General features: G+C 44.1%; 1 protein-coding gene across 2 annotated transcripts; it reads right to left on the bottom strand.

Moving 5' to 3' along the window:
- Positions 1 to 1,082: 1,082 nt before the first annotated feature.
- Positions 1,083 to 25,579, bottom strand: ANXA9 (annexin A9). 2 transcript variants are annotated; one of them, XM_044000937.1, is made up of 13 exons: positions 25,482 to 25,579; positions 19,662 to 19,750; positions 19,400 to 19,496; positions 18,979 to 19,073; positions 18,641 to 18,754; positions 18,097 to 18,187; positions 15,467 to 15,546; positions 14,818 to 14,877; positions 13,494 to 13,578; positions 13,289 to 13,384; positions 13,137 to 13,195; positions 1,459 to 1,581; positions 1,083 to 1,239 (listed from the first exon to the last, which is right to left on the bottom strand). In XM_044000937.1, the coding sequence occupies exons 1-13, from the start codon at positions 25,525 to 25,527 to the stop codon at positions 1,177 to 1,179; spliced, it is 1,098 nt and encodes a 365-aa protein (XP_043856872.1). In that variant the 5' UTR covers positions 25,528 to 25,579; the 3' UTR covers positions 1,083 to 1,176. The 2 variants fall into 2 exon arrangements, with proteins under 2 accessions (XP_043856872.1, XP_043856873.1); XM_044000938.1 differs by lacking the exon at positions 25,482 to 25,579 and adding an exon at positions 20,551 to 20,775.
- Between the last annotated feature and the right edge of the window lie 273 nt (positions 25,580 to 25,852).

The raw sequence follows: 25,852 nt of genomic DNA, 5'->3' as shown, positions 1-25,852 counted from the left end.
GTTAAGTGACTTGCCCAGGGTCACACAGCTAGTGTTAAGTGTCTGAGGCTGGATTTGAACTCAGGTACTCCTGACTCCAGGGCCAGTGCTCTATCCACTGTGCCATCTAGCTGCCCCTAACCTTAGCTTTCTTTAAGGAGCAGGGTGGAGGAGAGTATTTGTTTTAGTTGGGGGGGGGGGAGGGTGAGGAATACAGAGGGTGGCTTGTCCTAGGGCTAAAAGAGGGAGCTTCAAATTCCCACACCTCCCAGGACTCTGCCCTCCTGAGATTGATTCTATCAGTATCGCCAATCACTTTTGTCTTCTCTACTATCCCATCAGCCTGGAATCCCAAACTCCACATTTCCTGATGCTTTTCTAGGGTTTATAATAGAGGAGCCTCATCTAGACATCCGGCTGGAGAGTGAACGCATTTTGTTGCTCTTGGGTTTGTTTGTTTTTTTCCATTGTAGGTCCTATAATGTTCGAATTCTAAATCATCACTTTAAATCGGCATTGGTGCATGAGATTTGGGTCAGGCTACATGTTGATCACAGAAACTCTAAAAGACATCTTAGTCCCTTTCCCTATACCCCATCTAACGCAGAAGCTATTTCCTCTCTCGCCACCTTTCAAGTTGTGTCTTCTGCCCTCTGGCTATTTTCTTAATTGTTTTGCTAAATTATTGTCTTTCTTCCCCTAGGAAGGGTGAATGGTGGGGGTGAGCAGTAGAGAGGAGGGTCTGCGGTAGGGGAGGTTCCAGAAACAGTTCCTGTTTGTGTTTTGAAAGCGCAGATCAAAGCCTCTCCAGCTTTTAAGTTCTCCACCCAAGGGAACACAAACCATAAATTTGCCTGTAGAATTTAGGCACTTGTCAGATTCTCCACTGAACAAATGTACCTTGTAAAGACTGGAAGAGCCAGGGCAGAACTAGAGAAAGAAAGCAGATTAACCTTAACCTTGGAGTACAGGATTCAGGCAAAACTTTTAGTAGGGTCCTAGCAGAGGCTATAGATGAAACTGAGAGTCATATAAAAGATTCCTGTCTGGTTGTAGTGGAGTCATCTTGTTTAAAGGCAAAGGAATAGACAAAATGACCTTTAGAGGGCTCAGCTGGGCCTGCAAGCCTCTGATCCTTGGAAATGACAAGAGGGGGAGACGGGAGTGGTAGACACAAGGTTTTGGGGGATGTGTATGTCAAATGTCTTCAGCCCGACATAGGGCTAGTAAAGCTGACCGGCAGTCCCCTCTCATGGCTTCCTGAAGAGAGGGAAATCCAAGATCAGTAAATCCATTCCCGCCAAAATTCAGATTTTGTTCCACCACCCCCATTCTCGGCCCACGTGAGAAATACCCTCCCTGGAGTCACTCAACTTAAACTGAACCCATTGGATTAATGGGGACAGAATGTGCAAATAGACTCTGGGGCTTAAGATGGTGACCTGCCCCTCTAAGGTGGGTCCCTTAGCCTGGTCCGACCTGGAGAGATGAATAGAGGGACTTTCCAAACTTCTTCTTAAACTCTGCTCTTATGCTTAGAAGGTCAGTCTCACTTCGAGAAATGAGGATGCGCATCAAGACTTGGTGGTTTGGCTCAGTTCCCTAGATGAGGGAGAAATGGGCATAGGGTTAGTTAAATATTAGGCAAATAGTTGTTGACAGTATGTGCTGGATGATGTAACTGAATCATTGATTCTGGAAGTGGAGTCAAGGAGAAACAGGAATGGACTAGGAAGAGGTTCTTAATTCTCCAACAGACCAAAAAAATGAGCAAAGGGCCTATTATCCATAACGCCTTCCTGCCTTTTTGCTGGTAGTCTGTGTGGGAAACAATTCAGAAAAACAGCTTGATCCCAGTTTCTTCCAGTACCCTATGGGGTTAGCTGAGGACCCCAATGCACTTGAGTGATCCCCTTTTCCATCTGATACTACTGCTAGCTTTTAGAGGTCTGGAAAGCATGTTAATGAACATACAGCCCAGAAATACCTGAAAACTGGAATGGAAAGCTGAAATTGTCCTTGCATTTCCAGGGAAACACTTACAGTGAACAGTTTTCAACTAACTCCTTTAATGCTCCTTTGAGAGAGGGTAGGGGGTGAAGAAATTAAAATGATTTCTATATAATTTTATTATTATTTATTTATTTGTTTGTTTTTGCGGGGCAATGGGGGTTAAGTGATTTGCCAAGGGTCACACAGCTAGTAAGTGTCAAGTGTCTAAGGTCGGATTTGAACTCAGGTTCTCCTGAATCCAGGGCCGGTGCTTTATCCACTGCCCCCTTCGATATCATTTTATAATTGATCCTATTCTGTATTACCATCCCATTTTATATGCTTGCTCAGGCTACAATTCTTCATATAAGCTAAGTTTACAAGTTCAGTTCTCCTGCCAATCATTGTTTTATTCTTGTCTCAAGGAAATCTGTTATCCCTGAGGGATCCAGGTAGACACTAAGGAATCTGGCCTGGTATCATACCACTAAACTATCCTTCAAGGATTTTTGGTTTGTTATCTAAAGAAGTCTGGTGGACTCAAATAACGAACATTTCTTAGGCACAGGAGGGAAGAAGAAGGTTGTTGCTAGCTCCTCATTCTCAATTTCCAATCAATCGTGTTTTCTCCATATATGATGCTGCCAGCCCTGTAACCAATTGCCTTGTTTTCCCAACTCAGTTCTTTGTTCTGTTGTACTTTCCAAAATTATATGAAGGCTGGTAAGCCCTATCTCAGGGTCTTTGGTTATTAAGGGAGGCCACTGACCCAATTTATTGATTTATGCTAGCCTAACTAATAATTGATCATGTTCAGACCGTTGTCTCTCAGTTCACCTTGATTTTTTTTTTTGGGGGGGGGAGGCAATTGGAGTTAAGTGACTTGCCCAGGGTCACACAGCTAGTAAGTATCAAGTGTCTGAGGCTGTATTTGAACTGAATCCAGGGCTAGTGCTTTATCCACTGAGCCACCTAGCTACCCCTCACCTTGATTTTCAACAAAAAAGCAAAGATTCTTGGAGTCTAGTCCTGGTCCTTGCTCATGGTATGATTAGGGCTATAGTATAAACCCTTTTTTCTTTGCTTCAATTTCTATTCTTTGGTCTTGGAATCCAACATCAATGACTTCTTTCTACCCTTTGCTTTCAGGGAGATGCTATGAGGGTATACAAACAATGTATAATTTTCAAATGGAGACATTTGAGGGACACAATGATACAAATATAGTAAATCATAATCTTTGTTTCTTAAATGCTTGTTCTGTTTTCTCATGGAAACAAGATGACACAGTATTATATTTTCACAACAGAGGGCTTTGGGATTAACTATGATATATTTTAGAACTAATAAAATCAATAAACTCTTCTCTATCTAAAATACTCTAGTTAGGGAATGAGGCATTCTAATTAATTGGATATGTTGCTTAACACCAGAGGTTACTAGGTATTGCTTCTAGTTTTCAAGTATACCTGTCAGGGGCGGCTAGGTGGTACAGTGGATAAAGCACTGGCCCAGGATTCAAGAGGACCTAAATTCAAATCCAGCCTTAGACACTTGACACTTACTAGATGTGTGACCCTGAGCAAGTTACTTAACCCCTCATTGCCTCACAAAAAAAAAAAAAAAGAGGTCAAGTATACCTGTCACTACAGTATTTGAGTGTTGGCCTATATTCATCAAAATATACTTGGAATTAGAGCTAAATTATATTTATTTAATTTCTGATGCTTCAGACTCTCATAGTGGATCAGGTTCACTATTATCATCGTATAACACTGTAGAACTTGTGTTTAGAGCAGGAAGGAGTCTCAGAAGCTGTCATAGATGTCTGAGGCCAAATTTGAACTCAGGTCCTTCTGATTCCAGGGCCAGTGCTCTATCCACTGCACCTCTTAGCTGCCCCCATCTAATTTTATAGATTGGAGAACCAAGGTCTAAAGATATGCCATGACTTGGTTAAAGTCACAAAGGTAGGTTGAAAACACAGGAATTCAAGCTTAGATCTACTAACACAAAATTCATCTTGTCTTGAGCTCCTTTCGCCCCCCCAATCTATGAAGATTTTATTTGAATCTGAAATGATTATGCAGTCAAAAATATCTTTATTCTTTCCAACAAAGTTTATAAGCTCTATCATTCCTTCAGTAAAAGGTATTTCTGTCATAGTTCTTTTCATTTCATATTCCCTTATTCCTTTATCTCCTAAATATTTAAAGCCTCTGCCCATATATTCGTTCCACTTTCCTTTTTCATAAGAATCTTTTAGTTCATTGGGAAGATTTTTCTCAGGAGCACATTTCACAATCCAGGTGTCACTATTGTCATCTATGGTCAAAGTCAAACATCAGTAGAAATTTCATGGCTACAAAATAAGATTTGTCTTACTCTGAAAATGTTAATAAGCTCAAAAGCACAAAGTAAGCAAAAACATTCCTATATGAGACCTATCTTAATTTTGTTAAGACCTTTTAAATGTTAAGAGATTTTTAGCAAAAAGTACCCAGGGGCGGCTAGGTGGTGCAGTGGCTAGAGCACCGGCCCCTGGAGTCAGGAGTACCTGAGTTCAAATCTGGCCTCAGACACTTAACACCTATTAGCTGTGTGACCCTGGGCAAGTCACTTAACCCCAATTGCCTCACTAAACAAAAAAAAAAAGTACCCAAATTAATTTCTCCAAGAGAACAGTGCTTTATTTCACCTGAGAGCCGGAATTCAAAGGCCAGAACCATCTCATTTTAAATACCATGCAGGTTATTTGTCAATATGTTTCAATATACTTTCGTGAGGAGCAGTATTTGTTTGGAAGTAATGGAAGTGAGGTTTCTTAACACATGCATCACCCTTTGCTCCCCACCCAGCCGAGGCCTCTGCTCTGACAGCTGGCCCCCAGTTTTGAGCTCCTTTTTACTATGAGATGACCCAAAAAGCAGCTTAACTGCCTTTTAGCTGTTGATCTAAGAACAACCTCAGATGTCACATCCAGTTTACAGATGAAGAATCTGAGTCTGGAGAAAGGAGGGGATTATTTCAAAGTCATAAAGACAGTAAGAGAGCTGGCAGTAGACCATTGGCATCCTAATCCCAGTCTACACCACACTTCCATCTCTCTGAGAACAACTCTATTGGACTTCTTGAAGTTGAAGGCCATCTTTTGGAGTGTCCACAGACAACTCCAATCCTATTTCTTCTCTCCAGCCCATCACTGGCTATAGTAGCTCACTCATCAGATGTTGGAGACTTAAGACTTAGAAGACTAGTTGGAGTCTATACTGAATAACCTTCCCTCAAGGTTGCTCTTCTGAATATCTCTCATAATTTTTTTTTGCCTCTTTCTTAAAAGAGTGTAGCTAAATGGGCATCTGCATAAATAAAATTTCTTCTTAAGTAAAGGATGGTATGTTAATTTAAAATTGAGTTGGAAATTTGCTTATTGTGTAGACATTTAAACAAAATAACAGATGAATCAGGTGTTTACTCTTTAAAGTTTCATAGGCTCTATTGATGTTACAATAGCCAAATCTGATACAGCAAGGATCAGAAGTCACTTTTAGGGTTGACATTAAAGAACGGTAGCTCCCAAGCACACAAAATGGTTCTTCCAACTCCACCTAGAACCTACTCATTTGTGTTTTTTTTGGATATAGGATTTTGGAAAGATTTACCAAGTGTGACAGCAATATAGAGTAGTAGAAAATCTGAGAATTGCATACAATGTTATTATTAATACAATTTAGGGTGTTTAATTTTTGTTTGGAGACTATGGAACAGAATCTGGCTGAGACTGGGATGAAAGGATGAGATTTTGTGCTAATGGTAATTATAAATCTATAATAATAGGAAACATCTCCGTATAAATTTGGAAGTTGGAAGGGCCTTTGCTGACATTCTGGAGAAGAGAAGATTCAGTAGGAATGAGATAGTTATGTTTAATTTTACGAAAGGTTGTCATACGGAAAGAGGATGAGACTTGTCCTATTTGGCCCCAGAGCATAGAACCAGGAGCAATAGCCAAAAGTTTCAAAGAGGCAAATTTCCGCTTAATATCATGAGAGAAACAACAAGCAAATGGCTTCCCAACAATTAGAGCTATCTCTAAGAAAAACCAGCTGCTTTAAGAGATAATGGACTCTCCCTGCAGAGAGAAAGCTAGGTGGCACAGTGGATAAAGGGCTGGCCCTGGAATCAGCAAGATCTGAGTTCACATTTGGCCTCTGACACTTATTAGTTATGGGACCCTCAGCTGTAAAATGAAAATAACAGCACCAACCTCCCAGGGTTGTTGTGAGGATCAAATTAAATAATACTTGTAAAGTGCTTAGCACAGTGCCTGGCACATTTTAGGTGCTAAATAAATGCTTATTCTCTCTCTCTCTCTCTCTCTCTCTCTCTCTCTCTGTTGACCAGTGAAAACCAGTTCGAATGGTAGAGCTCCAGCCTCCCAGGATACATGTATACCAAGGTTAATAAATCTAGACACGACATTAAACACCTTCGGCCTCTTGCTGGACTAGTAGGGTTAAGTTCCCTACATCCTGTCTCTCATTCCTTATTAGGCAAGTTAGAAAATACTCTTATCGTTCCTATAAGTAGGGCAATACCCCACTGGTATCATGCTATCACTTTGTCTAAATTCTATATAAATTTGAGGTGGAGCCAAGATGACAGATTAGGGGCAGCCACCCAGTCAAACTCTCCCAGCATTCCCCTCCAAACACTATATCTCAAATCAATTTTTGGCATAGCAAAAACATTTTTCTGTGAATTTTTCTGGCCCAAGAAAACTTAAAAGGTCAGCAAGAGAAGTCTGTGGTATCTGAAGTGGATGTCTGTCTGGAGCCCACACACCTGGTGGAGAAAAAAGTAGCAGCTTCAGGAGTTTTCGTCCCAGGGACAGTAAGGGGGTCAGATAACTGGTTGGAAAGAGATTACAGGGGACTCTTTGCTAGCACTGGGTGCAGCTGGTGCTGATAGGCAACTCTATTGCCCATACACCATTGTAGGTCATAGTTTCAGGGCAGAGAGGAGCACTGGGGGTCAGTTACAAGGGAACTGGGGCCCTGGTCACAGTTCCAAGGCAAAGAAAAGAAAAAAAGACCTATATGTACAAAAATATTTATAGTAGCTCTTTTTGTGGTAGCTAAGAATTGGAAATCAAAGGGATGCCTATCAATTGGGGAATGGCTAAATAAGCTGTGATGTATGATTGTAATGGAGTGAGATACTGTACTATAAGAAATGACAGGGGCAGCTAGATGGCACAGTGGATAGAGCACTGGCCCTGGATTCAGGAGAACCTGAGTTCAAATCCAGCATCAGACACTTGACACTTAGTAGTTGTGTGACCCTGGGCAAGTCACTTAACCCCAAATGCCTCACCAAAAAAAAGGGAAAAAAAAGAAATGACAAACAGGATGATTTCAGAAAGGCCTGGAAAGAATTGTATGAACTGATGTATAGTGAAGTGAGCAGAACTGAGAGAACGTTGAGTACAGTGATAGTAATATTGTTTGATGAAGAACTGTGAATGACAACTATTCTCCACTCACTTTTGTTTTGTTTTGTTTTGCTTTGCAGGGCAATGGGGGTTAAGTGACTTGCCCAGGGTCACACAGCTAGTAAGTGTCAAGTGTTTGAGGTCACATTTGAACTCAGGTCCTCCTGAATCCAGGGCCAGTGCTCTATCCACTGCACCACCTAGCTGTCCCAATGACAACTATTCTCAACAATACAATGATCCAAGACAATCCCAAAGGACTAATGATGAAGCATATTATCCACCTCCAAAGAAAGAACTTATATTGATTGAACACAGCTTGAAGTATGCTATTTTTCACTTTCATTTTTTCTTTTGTTTTCTTATACAAAATGACTAATATGGTAATGTTTTACATAACTGCACATTTATAATTTATATCTAATTGCTTACCACTTCAGGGAAGGGGCAGAGGAAGGGAGGGGAAAGAGGGAGGGATAGAATTTGGAACTCAAAACTTTAAATAAAAAGTTTATTAAAAGAAGAGAAAAGGGGGCAGCTGGGTGGCGTAGTGAATAAAACAGCACTGGCCCTGGATTCAGGAGGAGCTGAGTTCAGATTTGGCCTCAGACACTTGACACTTACTGGCTGTGTGATCCTGGGCAAGTCACAACCTTCATTGCCCTGCAGGGGGGAAAAAAAAGAAAGGAAAGGAAAAGAACTGACCTGGAAAATAGACTGAGGAGAGAAAACTTAAGAATTATTAGATAAGGGGGCAGCTAGGTGGTACAGTGGATTAAGCACCAGCCCTGGATTCAGGAGTACCTGAGTTCAAATCCAGCCTCAGACACTTGACACTTACTAGCTGTGTGACCCTGGGCAAGTCACTTAACCCCCATTGCCCCGCAAAAAAAAAAAAAAGAATTATTAGATAACCTGAAAGTCATGATCAAAGAAAATGCCTAGTCATCATATTTTAAGAACTTATCAAGGAAATTCCTGATATTTTAGATCCAGAGGACAAAATAGAAATTGAAAGAACCTACCAAGTGTAAAGAATTAGTTGTTATTTTAGGTTTTTATGACCCCATCTTTTGGCTAGAATTAAAAAAAAACACCTCTGGTCCCTACACAAGCAATTCCTGAAAGAGATCCCCAAATAAAAACTCCCAAGAATACTATAGCCAAATTCTAGCCCTCCCAAGCCAAAGAGAAAATAATTTAAGTAGCTAGAAAGAGGGGCAGCTAGGTGGCACAGTGGATAAAGCACCGGCCCTGGATTCAGGAGGACCTGAGTTCAAATCCAGAATCAGACACTTGACAATTAACTAGCTGTGTGACCTTGGGCAAATCACTTAGCCCTCACTGCCCCCACCAAAAAAAGGGAAAAAATAGAAACAATTCTAATATTATGGAATAACTAAATCTCACATGAGATTTAGTTCCTTCTACAGTAACAGATCAGATATGATATTCTGGGGAAGGAGCTAGGATTACAACCAAGAATAACCTAATGGGGGCAGTTAGGTGGTGAAGTGGATAGAACACCAGCCCTGGATTCAGAAGGACCTGAGCTCAAATCCAGCCTCAGACACTTAACACATACTAGCTGTGCGACCTTGGGAAAGTCACTTAATCCCAATTGCCTCACCAAAAAAAACAAAACAACAACAACAACAACAAAAGAATAACCTATTCAGCAAAATTGAGTGTAATCCTTCAGGGGGAAAATGATATTTAATGAAACAGATGACTTTCAAGCATTCCTGATGAAAAGAACAGAGCTTAATAAAAAATTCAGCCTTCAAACACAAGACTCAAGAGAAGCATAAAAAGGCAAACATGAAAGAGTAATCATAAAGGATTCAATAAAGTTAAACTGTTTACATTCCTATATTGGAAGAAACAGAAGAAAATGAGATGGAGGGAAATACACAATTAGTAATTATAACTGTGTATGTGAATGGGATGAGTTTACCCATAAAAGGAAGCAGATAGCAGAATGGATTAGAAATCAGAATATAACAATATGTTGTTTACAAGAAATACACTTGAAATAGAAAGACACATACAGAATTAAAATAGGGTATTGGACCGGAATCTAATATGCATCAGCTGAAGTAAAAAAGGCAAGGTAGTAATCATGATCTCACACAAAGCAAAAGCAAAACCAGACCTAATTCAAAGGGAAAATTAGGGAAACCACATTATGCTAAAAAGGTACCATAGACAATGAACTGATATAAAAAAATTTTTACTGCAAATTTCTCTGATAAAAGCCTTTTTTTTTTCAAATATATACTGAGCACAGAATTGAGTCAAATTTGTTCAAATAAGAGCCATTCCCTAATTGATAAATGGTCAAAGGATATAAACAATTTTCAAAAGAAGAAATCAAACCTATTAATAATCATATGAAAAAATGCCCTAAACCACAACTCTGAGGTACCACCTCATATCTATCAGATTGGCTAATATGACAAAAAAGGAAAATGACAAATGTTGGAGAAGATGTGGGAAAACTGAACTGTTGATTGATAAACTGATAAATTGATAAAACTGTATTGTTGATAGAGTTGTAAACTAATCCAACCATTCTGAAGAACAATTTGGAACTACACCCAAAGGCCTATAAAACTATACATACCCTTTGCCCCAGGAATACCACTATATAGTCTGTATCCTAAAGAAATCATAAAAAAAGGGGAAAAGACCCACATGTACAAAAATATTTATAGCAGTTCTTTTTGTTGTGGCAAAGAATTGGAAGCTGAGGAGATGCCCATCAACTGGGGAATGGCTGAACAAGTTGTGATATATGAATGTAATGGAATACTATTGTGCTATAAGAAATGATGAGTAGGCAGATTTCAGAAAAAACCTGGAAAGACTTACATGAACTGATGCTCAGTGAAGTGAGCAGAACCAGGAGAACATTATACACAGTAACAACAGCTTTGTAAGATGATCAACTATGATAGACTTAGCTCTTCTCAGCAATACAATGATCCAAGACAATTCCAAAAGACTCGTGATGCAAAATGGTACCCACATCCAGAGAAAGAATTATGGAGTCTGAATGTAGATGGACTCATACTGTTTTCACTTGTTGTTTGTTTTTTTTTTCTTTCTCGTGGTTTTTCCCTTTTATTCTGATTTTTCTTTCATAGCATGACTAATTTGGAAATGTGTTTAACATGACTATACTGTATAACCTATATCAAATTGCTTCCTGTCTTGGAGAAGGGAGAGGGAAGGGAGCAAGGGAGAAAAATTTGGTACTCAAAGTCTTACAAAAATGAATGTTGAGGGGTGGCACAGTGGATAAAGCATCGGCCCTGAATTCATGAGGACCTGAGTTCAAATATGGCCTCAGACACTTGACACTAGCTGTGTGACCCTGGGCAAGTCACTTAACCCTCATTGCCCCACAAAAAAAAAGAATCTAAGATAAAAATGAATGTTGAAAACTATCTTTACATGCAATTGAGAAAATAAAATATTATTTATAATTTCAAAGATAATTTTTTTTGGCAGGGCAATGAGGGTTAAATGACCTGCCCAGGGTCACACAGCTAGTAAGTGTCAAGTGTCTGAAGTCAGATTTGAACTCTGGTTCTCCTGAATCCAGGGCCAGTAATTTATCCACTGTGCCACCTAGCTGTCCCCACCAAAGATATTTGTAACAGCTCTTTGTGGTGGCAAAGAATTGGAAATGGAGGGGATGCTCATCAGTTGGGGAATGGCTGAACAAGTTGTGGCATATGATTGTGATGGAGTACTTTATTGTTGTATAAGAAATGACGAGGGGTTGGTTTCAGGAAAACATGGCAAGACCTATGTGAACTGATGCAAAGTGAAGTGAGACCTGGAAGTTCACTTTGCACAGTAACAGAGATGTTGTAATAATCATCAACTGGGAAAGACTTTGCTAATCTGATCAAGACAACAATCTAAGACAATGCCCAAGGATTCATGATGAAAAAATGCTATTCACTTCGAGGAAGAGGACTGATAAACTTTGAGTGCAACCTGAAGTATAATTTTCTCACTTTTTTTCTTGCTTTTTTTTGAAATACAGCTAATTTGAAAGTATGTTTTGCATGATTTCACATGTATAATTGATATAACATTGCTTGCCTTCTCAATGGATGAGGGAGGAGCTGGGAAGGAGGGAGAGGATTTGGAACTCAAAATTTAAAAAGAAAAGAATGCTAGGGGCAGCTAGGTGGTGCAGTGGATAGAGCATGGGCCCTGGATTCAGGAGTACCTGAGTTCAAATCCAGCCTCAGACACTTAACACTTACTAGCTGTGTGACCCTGGGCAAGTCACTTAACCCCAATTGCCTCACTAAAAAAAAAAGAAAAGAAAAGAAAAGAATGCTAATAAATAAATAAATAATAAATTAAGATGTTAAAACACTTTTTCCATAAATTTGAGCCCTAAGGGCCTCTGTGCCTCTGTTATACTTCCTCATGGTGTGCTTCCCTGAGACTGTTCCCTGTTAACATCTGTTCTGCTCCCTTTGTGAGTAGTAATCAAGTTTTGTTAACTGCTGCTGTTCCTGTGTGGCTCAGCTGTTCTTTATCCCAATTCCCCTGCAACACTCCTTCATTAGAGGTCTTTAAGAAGGCACTTTGTAGCATGAATATGGTTACTGAGATCCCACCCAGCGCAAAAATTCTGCAATTTTGGGATACTCTAAATCCTTTATTTTACAGATGTAGAAACTGAGAAGACTATATCACACTAATTGAGTCATTGTCACATTAGTTACAGCCTCAGGTCAGTGGTTAATGAGGCTCAAATGCCAGACCATTTTATTTTCTGACAAAAGGTAAAAAACAGGGTAAGAGGGGCAGCTAGATGGCACAGTGGATAGAGCACCGGACCTGGATTCAGGAGAACCTGAGTTCAGATTTGACCTCAGATACTTGACACTTACTAGCTGTGTGACCCTGAGCAAGTCACTTAACCCCAATTGCCTTGCCAATTAAAAAAAAAAAATTGGAGGATCTACATGTTGGATCTTTACCATGTAGGTACTCCTTCTTCCAGGCAGTGACACCAATTTATCTATACCTTCAGAGGTGGCCTTCAAGAATTGCTGTGACCGTGGATAAAGCACCAGCCCTGGATTCAGGAGGACCTGAGTTCAAATCCGGCTTCGGACACTTGACACTTTCTAGCTGTGTGACCCTGGGCAAGTCACTTAACCCCCATTGCCCCGTAAAATTAAAAAAAAAAAAGAAAAAAAAAAGAATTGCTGTGGCCAAAATCACCTTGTAGCCGGCCTGGTAAAGGGTCATTTAAAGACCACTCACCTGAATTTGAACAACAGACATAGTTCATCACTGGGTCCTTACCCGAAACCTTTATATCTAGGTAGACCATGCCAGAGTTTGGGCTCCAGTGGCATAGACCTAGAGAACCCAGATTCACTTCTACAGTCCAATGAGACATCAGAGGAAGACTTTAGTAGAGGCTATAAACATAGAACCCATTCATCACTCCTACTGAAAAAAGAACTCCAATCATAAGCTCTATTTCTGGTTCATCCTCTTTGCATATTAAGGACAGGTAGTAATTTGCAGACTATCGAGAGGACAATACAGTGATAAATGCCAATGTCATATTAATTGCCACCTCAGGTCTCCTCCCTCCATCCAGGGTTCGTCTCCCCCTTCTCACCTGGAGAGCCTGGTGGAGTTTTTCAGCAAAGTACAGCGGCGTGTTCCTGATCACAGAGGCTGTAAAGCAAAGGAGAAAATGAGAAAGGCCAACATGAGGGCCCCAAACTTTCCATTTCAACAGAGACTCAGTGGCTCAGAGTATGACCTTACCTAGGGTGAGAAGAGCAGTCTGGGCACTTCCATGAAAACAGTTCCGGATGCCCTCCTCTATCACCTGACCACTATGGCTCTGGTACTCATCAAACACTATTGGGGGCGGAGGAAGGAATAGAAAAGTGTGGGGAATGGGCCATGGTGGAGGGGACTCTCCTTCAGTCAGGGTCCATCCCTAGAGAGTGTTGGGGTCCTGTCTTACCTCGGTTGAGGTGTTCAGTATTTCGCTGGGTAAAAATCATGATCCAAGTTGCCCCTGTGCCCGTTTCTCCAGCCTCTTGTAATGCCTGGTTGGGAGAAATGAGACAAGAAGAGGAATGGACCTAAAAAATGGTGGCAGAATCCTCCACTCCTCACTTGACACTGACTAGCCCTGTGACCCTGGGCAAGTCACTTAACCCTCATTGCCTTGCAAAAAAAAAAAATCCTCCACTCCACATGGAAGACACTGGGGGCAGGTCCCTATGTCCCATGTATTAGTACGATGACTCCTCCCATCCCTTGGGCCCATAGCTGCTTTAGCCACTGTAAGGAACAAGGTGCCCTTATCCTATAGACTAGGTCTCTCCCACTTTCCCTAAATCCCCCCCCTCCATTTTCCCTACCCAGGCTCCAGTCCAAGATCCCTCCCTCCTGATCCCTTTCCAAATCCTTAGCACAGGCTATGCCCTCTTGACCATGTTCTTGCTATTGAGCCTGTCCTGGGCCCGAGACAGAGAAACAGGAATGAGGAAAGAGGAGGGAGGCAGGAGCAGATCTGGTTTGGAGAGGGAAGGAGTGAGAAACAGGGGGCTGAAACAAAGTAACATGAGCTATGGCCTCCAATGGACTCTGGGTATGCTTCCCTAACCCATGGAGGCCATGGGGTACTGAGGATCCTGTCCTCTAAAATGACCACTGGCTCTAAATCTTGGTCTGTGAGCCTAAACCACCTTAGGATAAGGGGCTCATCATCACTCTACCCTCCAGGTTGCCTCCCCACACCCCGGCAGTGAGCCTGGAAAGTTTGGGGCTGTTTGCCATTAGTCCTGCCCCTCTAGGGGACAAAGGGCAGCAGGGGCCCACCACCTGGGGCTGCCAAGGCAGCCATGGTGTGTGCATATGTGGAGAAGGGTACCATGCCTTTCTCTCCCCTAGGGCTATGTGTCTGGAGGCCAGAAGAAGCTGCTGTCTTGTCAGAAGGAAGCAGGCTCTGGGCTAGGGGCCTCTCACCTTCCCCAGGTGTGAGACCCTCCCCCCCCCCCACAAGGCCCAGGGCTGAAGCCCTGGAGGGTCCTAGTCATCCCCCAACACCTTCCCCCATCCCCTGGCATGAGAATCTGGAAGTTGGTGAACTCATTTCCTGTGAGTCAAAGAACCATATGGTCAGACATGCACAGGTGTCAGGTGAGACCCCCACCTGTCTCCTGGACATGCCCCAGAAGGGTCTGAAGCTGAGGGATGGGCAACCTATTCCCCCCTCCCCATAATCCTCCCATGTTGGGCAGGGGGATGGCTGGGGAGGCCCCTAGGCAGCCTCAACTCACCTGTGCATCCTGCTCTGCCAGGTTGTAATCCTTTATCCCAGAATAGCTCTCCCGAGTGCCCTGGAATTTGGGGTTGAGTTTAGGGTGTATATATTGAGATAGAAGCTTTTGTTTATTTTTTTAAACCAATGTCTCTAATAAGAATTAAACAGCATTTCACATTTATTGCAAAATCATTTTCCTCACAACTACTCCCTTGAGGGGTAAGGAATGTGATTGTCCCCATTTCACAGATGAGGAAACTGAGGTCCAGAGAAGTCAAACAACTTGCCTGTGGTCACCCAGATAGTAGACAGAAAAGCTAGGATTCCAAATTCATGTCTCCTGGCTCTACAAATTCAACATTCTTTCCACTATCCTATATGAGTAGAAATTAACCCCTGGGGGGAGCTAGGTGGCACAGTGGGTAAAGCACCAGCCCTGGATTCAAGAGGACCTGAGTTCAAATCTGACCTCAGACACTTGACACTAGCTGTGTGACCCTGGGCAAGTCACTTAACCCTCATTGCCCTGCCCCTCTCTCCCCACCACCAAAAAAGAAATTAACCCCTAGGACTCCTTAGAATCTTTCTTTGCTTCTATTCCCACAGAAATTCTTGTCTTTCATCCAAGGCCCCCTGTACTGGGGAACATGGTTTGGCTTCCTTACCTTAGCCAATGCTAGCAGCAGGTCTCTGAGGAGGCCACTTGTCTCTGACCTCATATCATCCTCAATCTCCACCTGAAAATCTAGGGCAGGGTCCAGAGAGAACATCAGAGTGAGAGGGGAAGTTTAACTTTTATATGCTCTCCTAACCTTTCTAATCTGAACCACCAGGGCTAGCCTTAACACCTGGCCCACAGTACCCAGCAAGCTCCAGTATCCCCAGACCCAAAGGACTCTGGTGGCTCCTAGCATTTAATGCCAAGGCATTATGGATATCTCTGGAAATACTTCTGAATTGTAATATATATATACACACACACACACACACACACACACACACACACACACACACACATACACAGCCAAATGTTGGGAAGGAAATTGTTTAACCTCAGTGTTGATATTAAAGAATCTCAAAACTCTATAGCAATACTGCTAGGAGTGGAAGGCATCTGCTGGTAACTAAGGGATGAAGAGAGAAAGAAAGAAAGGAAGCAAGCAGGAAGGAGGAGGGAAGGAAGGAAAGAGGAAAGAAAGGGGGAAGGGGGAAGGAGGGAAAGAAAGAATGAGGGAAGAAGGGAAGGAGAGAGGAAGGGAGAGAGGAAGGAAGGAAGGAAAGAAGGAAGGAAAGAAGGAAGGAAGGAAGGAAGGGAGGAAGGAAGGAAGGAAGGAAGGAAGGAAGGGAGGGAGGAAGGAAGGAAGGAAGGAAGTGTTATGGGCCTGAGTACCTCATTTGAATGGCCCTGGGTACCCCAGAAGTTTTGTGGAGTAAATCAAAAGAACCTTCTCCTTGAGAAACTAAACCAAAGGACAGACACACCTAAAGAGATAAGCGGCACTGGATCAGGACTGAGTTAGCTCCAGGACCACCACCCTTCATTCCAGTCTCCCCCACCCCTCAGGGAGATAAGATTAGGTGTGGCTGCTGCCTTTGTGGCTTGAGGGGGAGAGAGATGGCTTGAGAGATCTGCAGCCACCCCTCACCCAACTCCTCCAGCCACCACCAGTCGGGGATGGTCCTTCCCCAATAAGGGAACTTTCTAGTCAGATGATTACCTCATTGGACAACCATAGGGCCTCTATAAAAGTATCTGCCTGTCTTCTGCTCATGGAGATAGGTATCTCAGGGCCAACCCTCTGTGCCATGCCTTCTCCCCATGAGAAATCCAAGGATTTCTCTCTTGGTTTCCTTTCCCTAGCACCTAAATTAACTATTATTTTATTCTAATTGGATTTGTGTACAAGAGGGTGTAATTCTTTTTTTTTTTTTTAAGTGAGGCAATTGGGGTTAAGTGACTTGCCCGGGGTCACACAGCTAGTAAGTGTTAAGTGTCTAAGGTCGGATTTGAACCCAGGTACTCCTGACTCCAGGGCCGGTGCTCTATCCACTGCGCCAGGGTGTAATTCTTTAAAGAGGAATTCCTAAGGACCCCTATCCCAAACTCCCACTTATTTCCCCATAACATAATTGGCACCCAACATTGCAGGGTACGGGAAATTCCTCTTTCCTCTTACCACAAAAAACCTGGAGGTAGGAACCTCCCTCTGGGGTTCTTTTTTCTCCCTCTCCCACCTGACTCGCTCTCTTGTTTGAGTCAGGGAGAGGTAGAGGTGGTCAGCTTTTGCATGCCACAGCAACGGGGCAGCCTGGGTCTCCCTCCCTCGACAAAAGTTCAGCCAGAAGGAAGGAAGAAAGAAAGAAATCCAGGTTTGGAGCCAAGATGCTTAAACACTAGTTTCCTTAGTGGAAGAGAGATAAAAATGATTCTAGATCTGGGCTGGGAGAGAGGATACCTGAATTCTGATTCTCTGAGGAAAAGGACATAAGGAAAAAGGACAATTGGAGCATTGGTTTTTTTTAGTTAGACGACCTAAGTCATTGCTAAGTGAGCAAGTTACTTAATTGCTTTCTGCCTCAGTTTCCTCATCTTTAAAACAGAGATAATGATAATAGCACTGATCTCTCAGATAATTGTAAAGTGCTTTGGAAACCTTAAAGTGCTATAGAGACACTAGTTATTATTATGTAGTGAAAAACCAAGGGAATAAAAGAATTAGGAAAAGGTAAGAAGAAGCAGACAAGGATAAGGCATCTAGCTGCTGGGCTGGGCTGGGCTGGGCAGGACCATGGACATGGACACAGGTGTCTGGCGCCTAAGAGGTATGCTGAAGGATGAATTAAAGACCAGGGTTCCCAGCATCCTCTCAGGGCTGTGGCCAGGCTCCACTCATCTTGAGACAAGAGATTGATAACAGTGTGTTTGTATGTTTTGTGGGGAGAAAGGGGGTTGAGGAGAGATAGGGAAGGGGGAGGAATGGATATCTAGTGATTACTAGAGTCTAACTCTATTATTAACCTAAGGCCCTAGGCTGAAAGGATTAATAACTGTGTTCTTTTTTTTCTGAATGACCACACTTGGCTTTTTTTCCAAGGGGAAACTGAGACACCAGCGGAGAGAAGGGCTCCTAAGGAACTCGTCAGAGAGTAAAATATAGCATTGTCTCCAGGACTCCTCCCCTAAACGGGCAGTGGTGAAGCTGAAAGATGGGGGAAGACCAAGAGAGCTGCTTTCCCTTCAGTGGGATGTCCCCATTGATTCCCTTCTGAATCCCTTGCCCCTCAGCCCCATTACCATGTTTGTAGACAGTCAGACACTCCTGTAGCTGGGGTGGGGAACGTGTAGAAAGGATTTCCACTCCTACGTCCTCAGCAGAACTTACATCCTACAAGAAACCAAGGGTCCAGTCTGTGACTGAGACATAATGACAGCTGGAATGGTGGAAGTAGGAATAGGAGGAAGACAGTGGCCATTTCTGCTCCTGTAAGAGAGCATGGACTGGGGGCAGCTAGATGGCGCAGTGGATAGAGCACTGGCCCTGGATTCAGGAGTCCCTGAGTTCAAAATCTGGCCTCAGACACTTAACACTTACTAGCTGTGTGGCCCTGGGCAAGTCACTTAACCCCAATTGTCCCGCCAAAAAAAAAAAAAAGAGCATGGACTAATGATCCTAAGAAGAGACTCAAGCGGAGATCAGACTTAGAGCCCAAATCTCCTCCCTCCACCCCCCCCCCCAAGCCCTGAGCCAAGCAGTGATTGGGAGATTGGGAAGGCAGTTCCCAGGTTAGAGAATATATTCCTCTTTCCAAGACATTTATTGTACATTTCCTCTCAATACCTTCAGGGCTGCTCTTAGCTCGTGGGCATCATACTGGGCTGTGGGCTTCAGCAGTGCTACCACAACCTTCTCCAAGCTTCCAGAAAGAGCTGCCTGCAGGGATTTCAGCAAGTCCTGTGATAAATATACATTAATTAAGTTCCAGAGCAGGTTGGGCCGGAGTGATAAAACTGGCCAATGGACCCCAGTTTTGTGGGAACCTGGAGAAGTTTGGCCAATACCACATTCATGGTGGGTCAGTCCTCCTTGTGGTGAGCTTGGGAACAACTTCATATGGACAAGTGGGTGCATTTCAGCTAAGTAAACACCTCTTCCCAGTGTCTCCCAAGGGGTCTTACCTGCTGGGTGCGCTCTTGGAAGGCTCTGGCAATGAGTTGCCTTTGTTCACCATTCCGGTTGGTAAGCACATCCACTATGGTATCCTGATTCACACCTGAACCAGGACAGAAGACAGAAGTCAACCAGGGAGTTTTTGAAGGTTGGATTATCCAATATAATATAGCAAAGACTAAGGCCATAAGATATACTGGGGCTAGAATCTCTTTGGGAAGGACAGTGCTTAGGCAGGGGGTGATTTCTGATACGTGTCTTTAAATGATTATGCAAATGATATACTAAACATTCTGTAAGCTTGTCCAATTCATTTCTGGTCTCCAGTTCACTATGTATAATAGGGAAATTCTTAAGAACAGAGAAGGGAGACCCCTGGCCCATAGAGACAAGATAGATAAAGGGAAGATGGAGAGAGAGAAAAACCACCTTGGCCTGCGATAGCTTCTAGCAGCTGTTGTACATCCTTGTCCACGTTGAAGCTCAAAAAGGGCCTGAGAGTGCCCAAGGTGCCCCAAGCTGCAGTCTAGAGAAATATAGTAGAGTTGATCTTAGCTTTCAAGAGTCCAAGAAAAGGATGACCTGTTTAATTTTGGTTCCTCAACTTTACTCTCAGCCTAACCTACTAAGTGGTCTAAAGGTTTTCCTTTATATACCCAGCCAGTATCCTAGAACATCCTCATGGTCCTACCTTGTTGGCCAGACCCAGGTGGCTGAGGATCTCATGGACCAGGGATGACTCCAACCTCCCATTGCTCACAGACATGATGTTGTTGGCAGCTTTGGGGAGAGAAGCAGGAGCTGAGGTGAGCTCTCCCATCCCTTTTGGTCCTCTTTGTCTCCTATACCCCTGAGCTTTGACCCTCCTTCCCATTTCCTCTACCTTTTCTTCCCACTCTTCTCTCTGTTGTAAGAAAAAAAACAACCCATCATCAACCTGCTAGGCAGGTTTGGGAGTGAGGGCTGCAGCTGGAGGCCACAGCATCAGAGGAAAAGAAGTTCCCACTGTTCCTACGTCCCTTTGGGGGCGACAGGAATTACAGCCTACAGCTACAGCTAGGAATTCCACCAATTATAGCCAGGACTCACCCTCACCCTAGGTGATGATCCCAACAATATCAGATCTGTGGTCTAAAGCAGATTTCCCCCTTTAACAAGTCTTTATCCTTCACCCCATAGGCTGCTGAGTTCCCAATAGTATTGAATCTTAGTGTAGGGTAGAAAATGAGGGGGTAGGGAGAGGTAAGGAGACCATTCTCATCCTTTAAGGCCAGAGCCCCAGCTTCCAAACACTTTCCATTCTTCGCTTTACTCCCCACACCTACTTTTACCCTGTAACTATCTATCACTTCACCTGACCTCCTCCATCTTCTGCTCATCTCCCTTTAGGCTTAGGCTGGGATTCTCTAATCCACGAGCACAATTCATGTATAGGTATGTGTGCACCTCTGAATTTAGATCAGTACGTGCATGCAGTCGTGTAAACCTGTGTGTCTGTGAAAGGCAGACCTGCCCAGCCCAGCCCAGCCCTGAGAGTGCAGAGACCCCATGGTGTGAGGGTACAGGATCAGAGAGCTTACCTGGAACAGAGGGTACAACTGTTTATCCAGTGTTGAGTGTGGGATCAGCTTCTCTGTGATACTGGAGGGGGTGTGTGCAGGACCAGGCTAAGTTGTGAGTCAGGTGACCTTCCTTCCAGACCAGACCAGCTGGTGTCTCCCGCCCTTAGCCCCTCCCAGCTGTGGGAGAGGATCTGACTGTACCTGGGCACAACACCCCCACACTTCCCTGCCTGTCCTTTCTTCTGGCTCAAGCTGAACCCCATTCATCCCACAGTCTCCCTCTGAGCAGTTGAGTGCCAGACACTGGGGGCTTTGTGTACTGTTTTCCCTAAGGGGGCCAGGTGGTAGGGGCAACAGAAGCCAGGCTCTAACTCAGCCTCCTGGCTCCCAGCTCCCTGTAGGGAGGGTAGTGGGGGCAAGTCAGACAGGCTCTCACTGATCCCAGGTTTGATAGAGTTGGGGAGAACTTGTTGGGGCACATGCCAGAAGGGACACCCCAATGACAGGCCCCCACAGGGGTCCCAGCCCAAACCTCCTTACACCACTCCCTGGATAGACAACTTGGTGATGTATTTGTAGCAGCAGGGAAGGGATCTTGGGCACTGTAGATAGGACGCCGCTTATTTCCCCAGAAGTCTAAGTAAAGAGGAATTTTGCGGGGGGCATATTATGGTGGGAGGGATGGGGAAGAGGACCTATAAAAAGAGATGTTGGACTAGCTTTGAGCTTAAATCTGTCACTCCCAAGAGGTTACAATGTGGGGGAAAGGGATCACGGGAGACTCTTAAGATCTTTGAGCCTTAAGACTCAGCTTTTTACCCTGTGGTGGTTGTCTGCTGCCCTTTCGTTTTATTGGCTCACCAGCAGTTTTAGCTGTAGGTGATGCAATCCCAGCAGCTGGGCCCTGCCTCCCTTTGGGACCCATTGGTACACAAAGCAGCAGGTGAACAGCAAGTGAACAGTACTGCAGTGCTGCAGGGGACTCTGGAGAACTCCACAGGTTTCATAATGTACCCCTTGAGGACAGAGGACAGCCCTTTTCCCATTTCCAGGGCCAATTAGAATATCCGTCCTCCTCAGGACTCTCTCTCTCTCTCTCTCTCTGTGTTCTCTCTCTCTTTCTGTTTTCTCTCTCTCTCTTCCCTCTCTCCTTCCCTCTCCACCCTCCAAAGAGCTTTTCTGCTTAAAACTTGTCCCTCCCTTACCTCACCTAGATCCCCTAATGATTAGGTTACTTCTACAAAGTAGATGGTATCAATTCTCATGGTGCCAGGTCACTTGGAAGAGATTTCAGCCTTGGTAGGCACCTCTGATCTCTCTTCCTCCCGTGCAAAAAAATGCAGATAGCGCCCACATGCCTGGGACAAATGCCTAATTGCTCCTCTAGGGGGATAGTCCAATTGAGGCCCTCCTCCCAAGCGTCTCAGCTGTAACCTCTAAGAATCCACAAGAGGGCACCAATGTCAAGAACCTCTGTCTTCAGCAAGTCCAGGGAAAGGGGTCTTGCCCCCTGGTGGTCATTTTTGGTCAACTCTACTCAGCTTTCTAAGTGTCAGAGGGGAAAATCAATGAGACCCCCTGAGACAGAGATTACTGGGTGGAACTGGCCCAAGGTCTAAAAGGTCACTGACAGGGAGAGAAGCAAGGATGGGAAAGAAACAGGACAGATGTCCTGGTAGCAGGGGATTATACCTACTCATTTTTTTTTTCTTGCCCCCTAGGTGAGCTATCTTGCTCTATAATTCAAACCAGTTTACGACACCCAAGGGATTGATTTTATTACTTGAGATCCCTACTGCTAATTCATGGGCACAATGTAGAGAACACAGGTTAATTCAATCAATCATCAACCAGTACTTATTAATTGTCTACTATGTGGTAGGGATACAAAAACAAAAATAAAATTGTCCCTGCACTCAAGGAGCTTACATTTCGATGGGGAGAGACAATATAGGAGTATACATATGTGTATATCTATAATACTTATATAAGTATATAAAAATGTAAAAAACAAACACAAGGTAATTTTTTGGGTGGGAGGTACTAGCAGTTGAGATCTTTTTTTTTTTTTCCAAAAATGCCTCCATCTTTAATTTCTCTGGATGTTAGTGAATTTTCCTCCTCACTTCTTTTTTGTAATCGATCTATTTTAGCAGTTGGGATTTTGAAAGACCTCATACTTTTGCATAGAGGAAAAGGAATCTAGTCCAAAGGCTCCCTTCCTCTCCCTACATCCTTTCCACAAATTTCCCCACTGTGTTTCCTTCCACTTCACACCATTCCTCTTGGCCTATACCCCTGGATTCCAGAGAATAGTAGAAATGATTGCTGAATAAGCCTGTGCTTCTCCCCCCTCAAACACAGTCCCTTCCTGCTATTAAGTTGGTGGTAATCCAAACAAAGATTATGAGTGGGATAAGGATTCTTGCTTTCCTCCCTTCCTTTTACCCAGTTGCCCTAACCAACCAGTTTGAAGAGAGAGCAGGATAGCTCACCTTGGGCATGAGAACAACAACAAAAAATGAGTAGGTCTAAACTCTTGGGACTAAGACATTTCTGTTCTATTTCTTTCCCCTCCTTTCTCCTCTCCCCATCAGTGACCAGTTCTACCCAGTAACCTCTGCCTCACTGATTTTTCTCTCTAAACTATTTCAGTCCTTATTTCTGTACTAAAGTACCTACCAGCTACTGTTTCTCTTTCCCACTGTTCCTTCTCTGTTGGACTGTTTGCCTGACCCGGAAAAAGATCTATAGTATGTATACTAACTAATTCTCTAACTCTCCTGGCAGTCTGCCCTATACCCTAAGGCCCAGGAGCCAAAGGCACTATGGTAGCCTTAGGCACCTCCACCTTCCTGACACTTCAGTAGGCCTGTGCAAAGGAAGTGAGTCACTCTACTTGTCACAGGGGCATTGTGGGTGTGGCCATACCAGCCTGGCAAGCCTGGGTGAGGGTATGAGTGAGAAGGGCAGTGAGCCTAACAGTGTTGGGATAAGACCACAGTGATAATGACAAAGCTAGTAACATCACCCTCATACTAGGCGGGGGCTTAGTTTCTTCTCTTTCAGGACAGATGTCTGCTTCCCTCTTTGACAGGCAGCAAAGGGTTATAATCATTATCTTTATTTTTCAGGCCCTGGCTGAACTCTTGCTCCGGGCAGTTCTACTGCCTCAGAACACACAGACACACAGACACACAGACACACAGATACACACAGACACACACACACACACACACAGACACACACGTCCCGCTCCCACTCCTACCCCCCAGAAAAGTTATTAGTATCCTGTTCCCCTGGAACAGTAGCAGAAAGGATCAAGGGAGAGAATACAGATTTGGAAGTAGCAGGTACCACAGGGAAAATTGAAAGGCCAGTGTCTGTCTGCATGTCCCCTCCTCCACTGGCAGCTGAGCTCTGAGGGTGGGCTGGAAGGAAGGGTGGAAGGCTGGAAGAAAGTAGATGTGGGAATGGAAAACTGGAAGGGTAGAGTAACAATTGGGTACGCTGGGAGTTAGCTGGAGGGGTGAGAAAGAATGCAAGGCAAAAGGGGAACCTAGCAGGCTTGAACAGTAGAGGGAGCTGAATATGGAGAGGGCCTGGAGGGTGCAAAGTGAGGTCAGCCTTCACTTTGGGGTGATAGGAAAAGAGGTCTGGGACAGCAGGGTGCTAAAAAAGGGAGGGTGGGGAGGGTGTAGGGGGAGGGGGAGGGGGAAGTAAGGAAAGGAGACAATTGAAAAGGAGGAGGAACTCTGAGGACTACAGCTAGATAGAGACTTAAGAGGTTATTGAGGGCTAGAGAAAGAACTGGGACCCTGGAGTAGAGAGAAAATGCTAGGAAAGGCAGATATATATATATATATATATATATATAGAAAGAGAGAGAGAGAGAGAGAGAAGACAAGAGCTGGAAATCTGGGAGAGAGTAGAACTAATAAGGTACAGACAATGATCTTTGTTTCAGACCAAAAAATTGGGGCATGTGGTCTGAAAATGAATATCCCTTTTCCAAAAACTTATTTTTCTTCTTAAACCTTTCTTGAGATTGTCCCAGAAAATCCAGGCTGTTTGAACACAACAGAGAAGGGGAAAACTAGGAGAATTAAAATTGGAAAGGCATTTGGGAAAATGTTGGCTTGTTAGAGGGCACTGGGACCCAGGACTTGGCCAGGGACACTGATGAATAAGGTCTACTAAGAAGTAGGTGGAAAACAGGTTCTAGCATTGGGGAAGTAGAGAAAAGAAGGGCATCTGGGAGACTCGTTTTGGAGACTAATGTGGGAGTATGAAGGTTCAAACTTGGGCTAAGACACTTCTGGAAGGTTAATAAGTTAACTAATGGGAAACTTGTTAGCCTCCTGTTTCTTCCTCCCTCTCTACATTAGTAAGCTTCAGACCATTAGTCACATTCTCTGGAAAGTGGAAAGGATGTCAGACAAGAGTTGGTGATGACTGATATTGTCAGACAAGAGGTGGTGGAGATGGATGATGTTAATGCCTTGACCCTTTGAGAGGATCTCAACCATGCTTATTTGTATCTTGCTCGGCGTGTTTGGGGATTCCCTAAGACCCAGGCACACCATCATCAAAGTTAGGAGAAGCACTAGCCAACACCTACTCCTTCACCTCAAGTCCTACATGAAAGATAGGATAAGAACTGTGCTGAAATCACCAGTTGGGGAGACTGAGGCAATTGGGCTGAAGCTATGTAACATATCTTTAACTAAGGCAATGGGCACAACAGAGAGGAGGTGAATGGGACAGAGTGCCATCACCTCCCATTTTTATAATTCAGTCTAACTTGCCTAGTTAGTAATTCGGAGCCTACCTGTGCCCCAGAGACAAGCTGAGCACTGCCAAGGTCATGCCCACCAAACTTTTGTTACACCGACCTTCCTCCAGTTTAAATATTTCAGTGATCTTTGTGGTCAGAAAAGTCCACTGACCTTTGCATCTTCCCACTCTTTGCTTTGGGAAGCCACACACTCCCATCTGAAGCGCTTTGAATTCAAGTGACAAATGCACATTTCCCCCAAGTGCAGGATCCCCTTTCTACCTGCGGGGCTTAGTTAGGAATGGGGGGGTGCGGTGGGGCGGGCAGGAAGCGCTAGCGAGGAATCTATTTTTCCGACCACCCAGAAGGTCCACTACCCTGGCCGCACGGCTGAGGCGGGGGTGGGCGGGGGGGGGGGGGGTTCGATCTGTGGCTCGGCTATTGATTGCTAAGGTTTGTAGCAGACCCCCGCCCCCGCCCCCGCCCGCCCGCCCTTCCCGGCCCGGCCCGGCCCAGCCCATTCTCCCCCTCCCTTTCCCCCTG

Source organism: Dromiciops gliroides, chromosome 4 (genome assembly GCF_019393635.1).
Source record: "Dromiciops gliroides isolate mDroGli1 chromosome 4, mDroGli1.pri, whole genome shotgun sequence".
NCBI lineage: Eukaryota > Metazoa > Chordata > Mammalia > Microbiotheria > Microbiotheriidae > Dromiciops > Dromiciops gliroides.
Note: the sequence above shows the minus strand (reverse complement) of the source record. Positions and strands in the feature narration are given on the sequence as shown.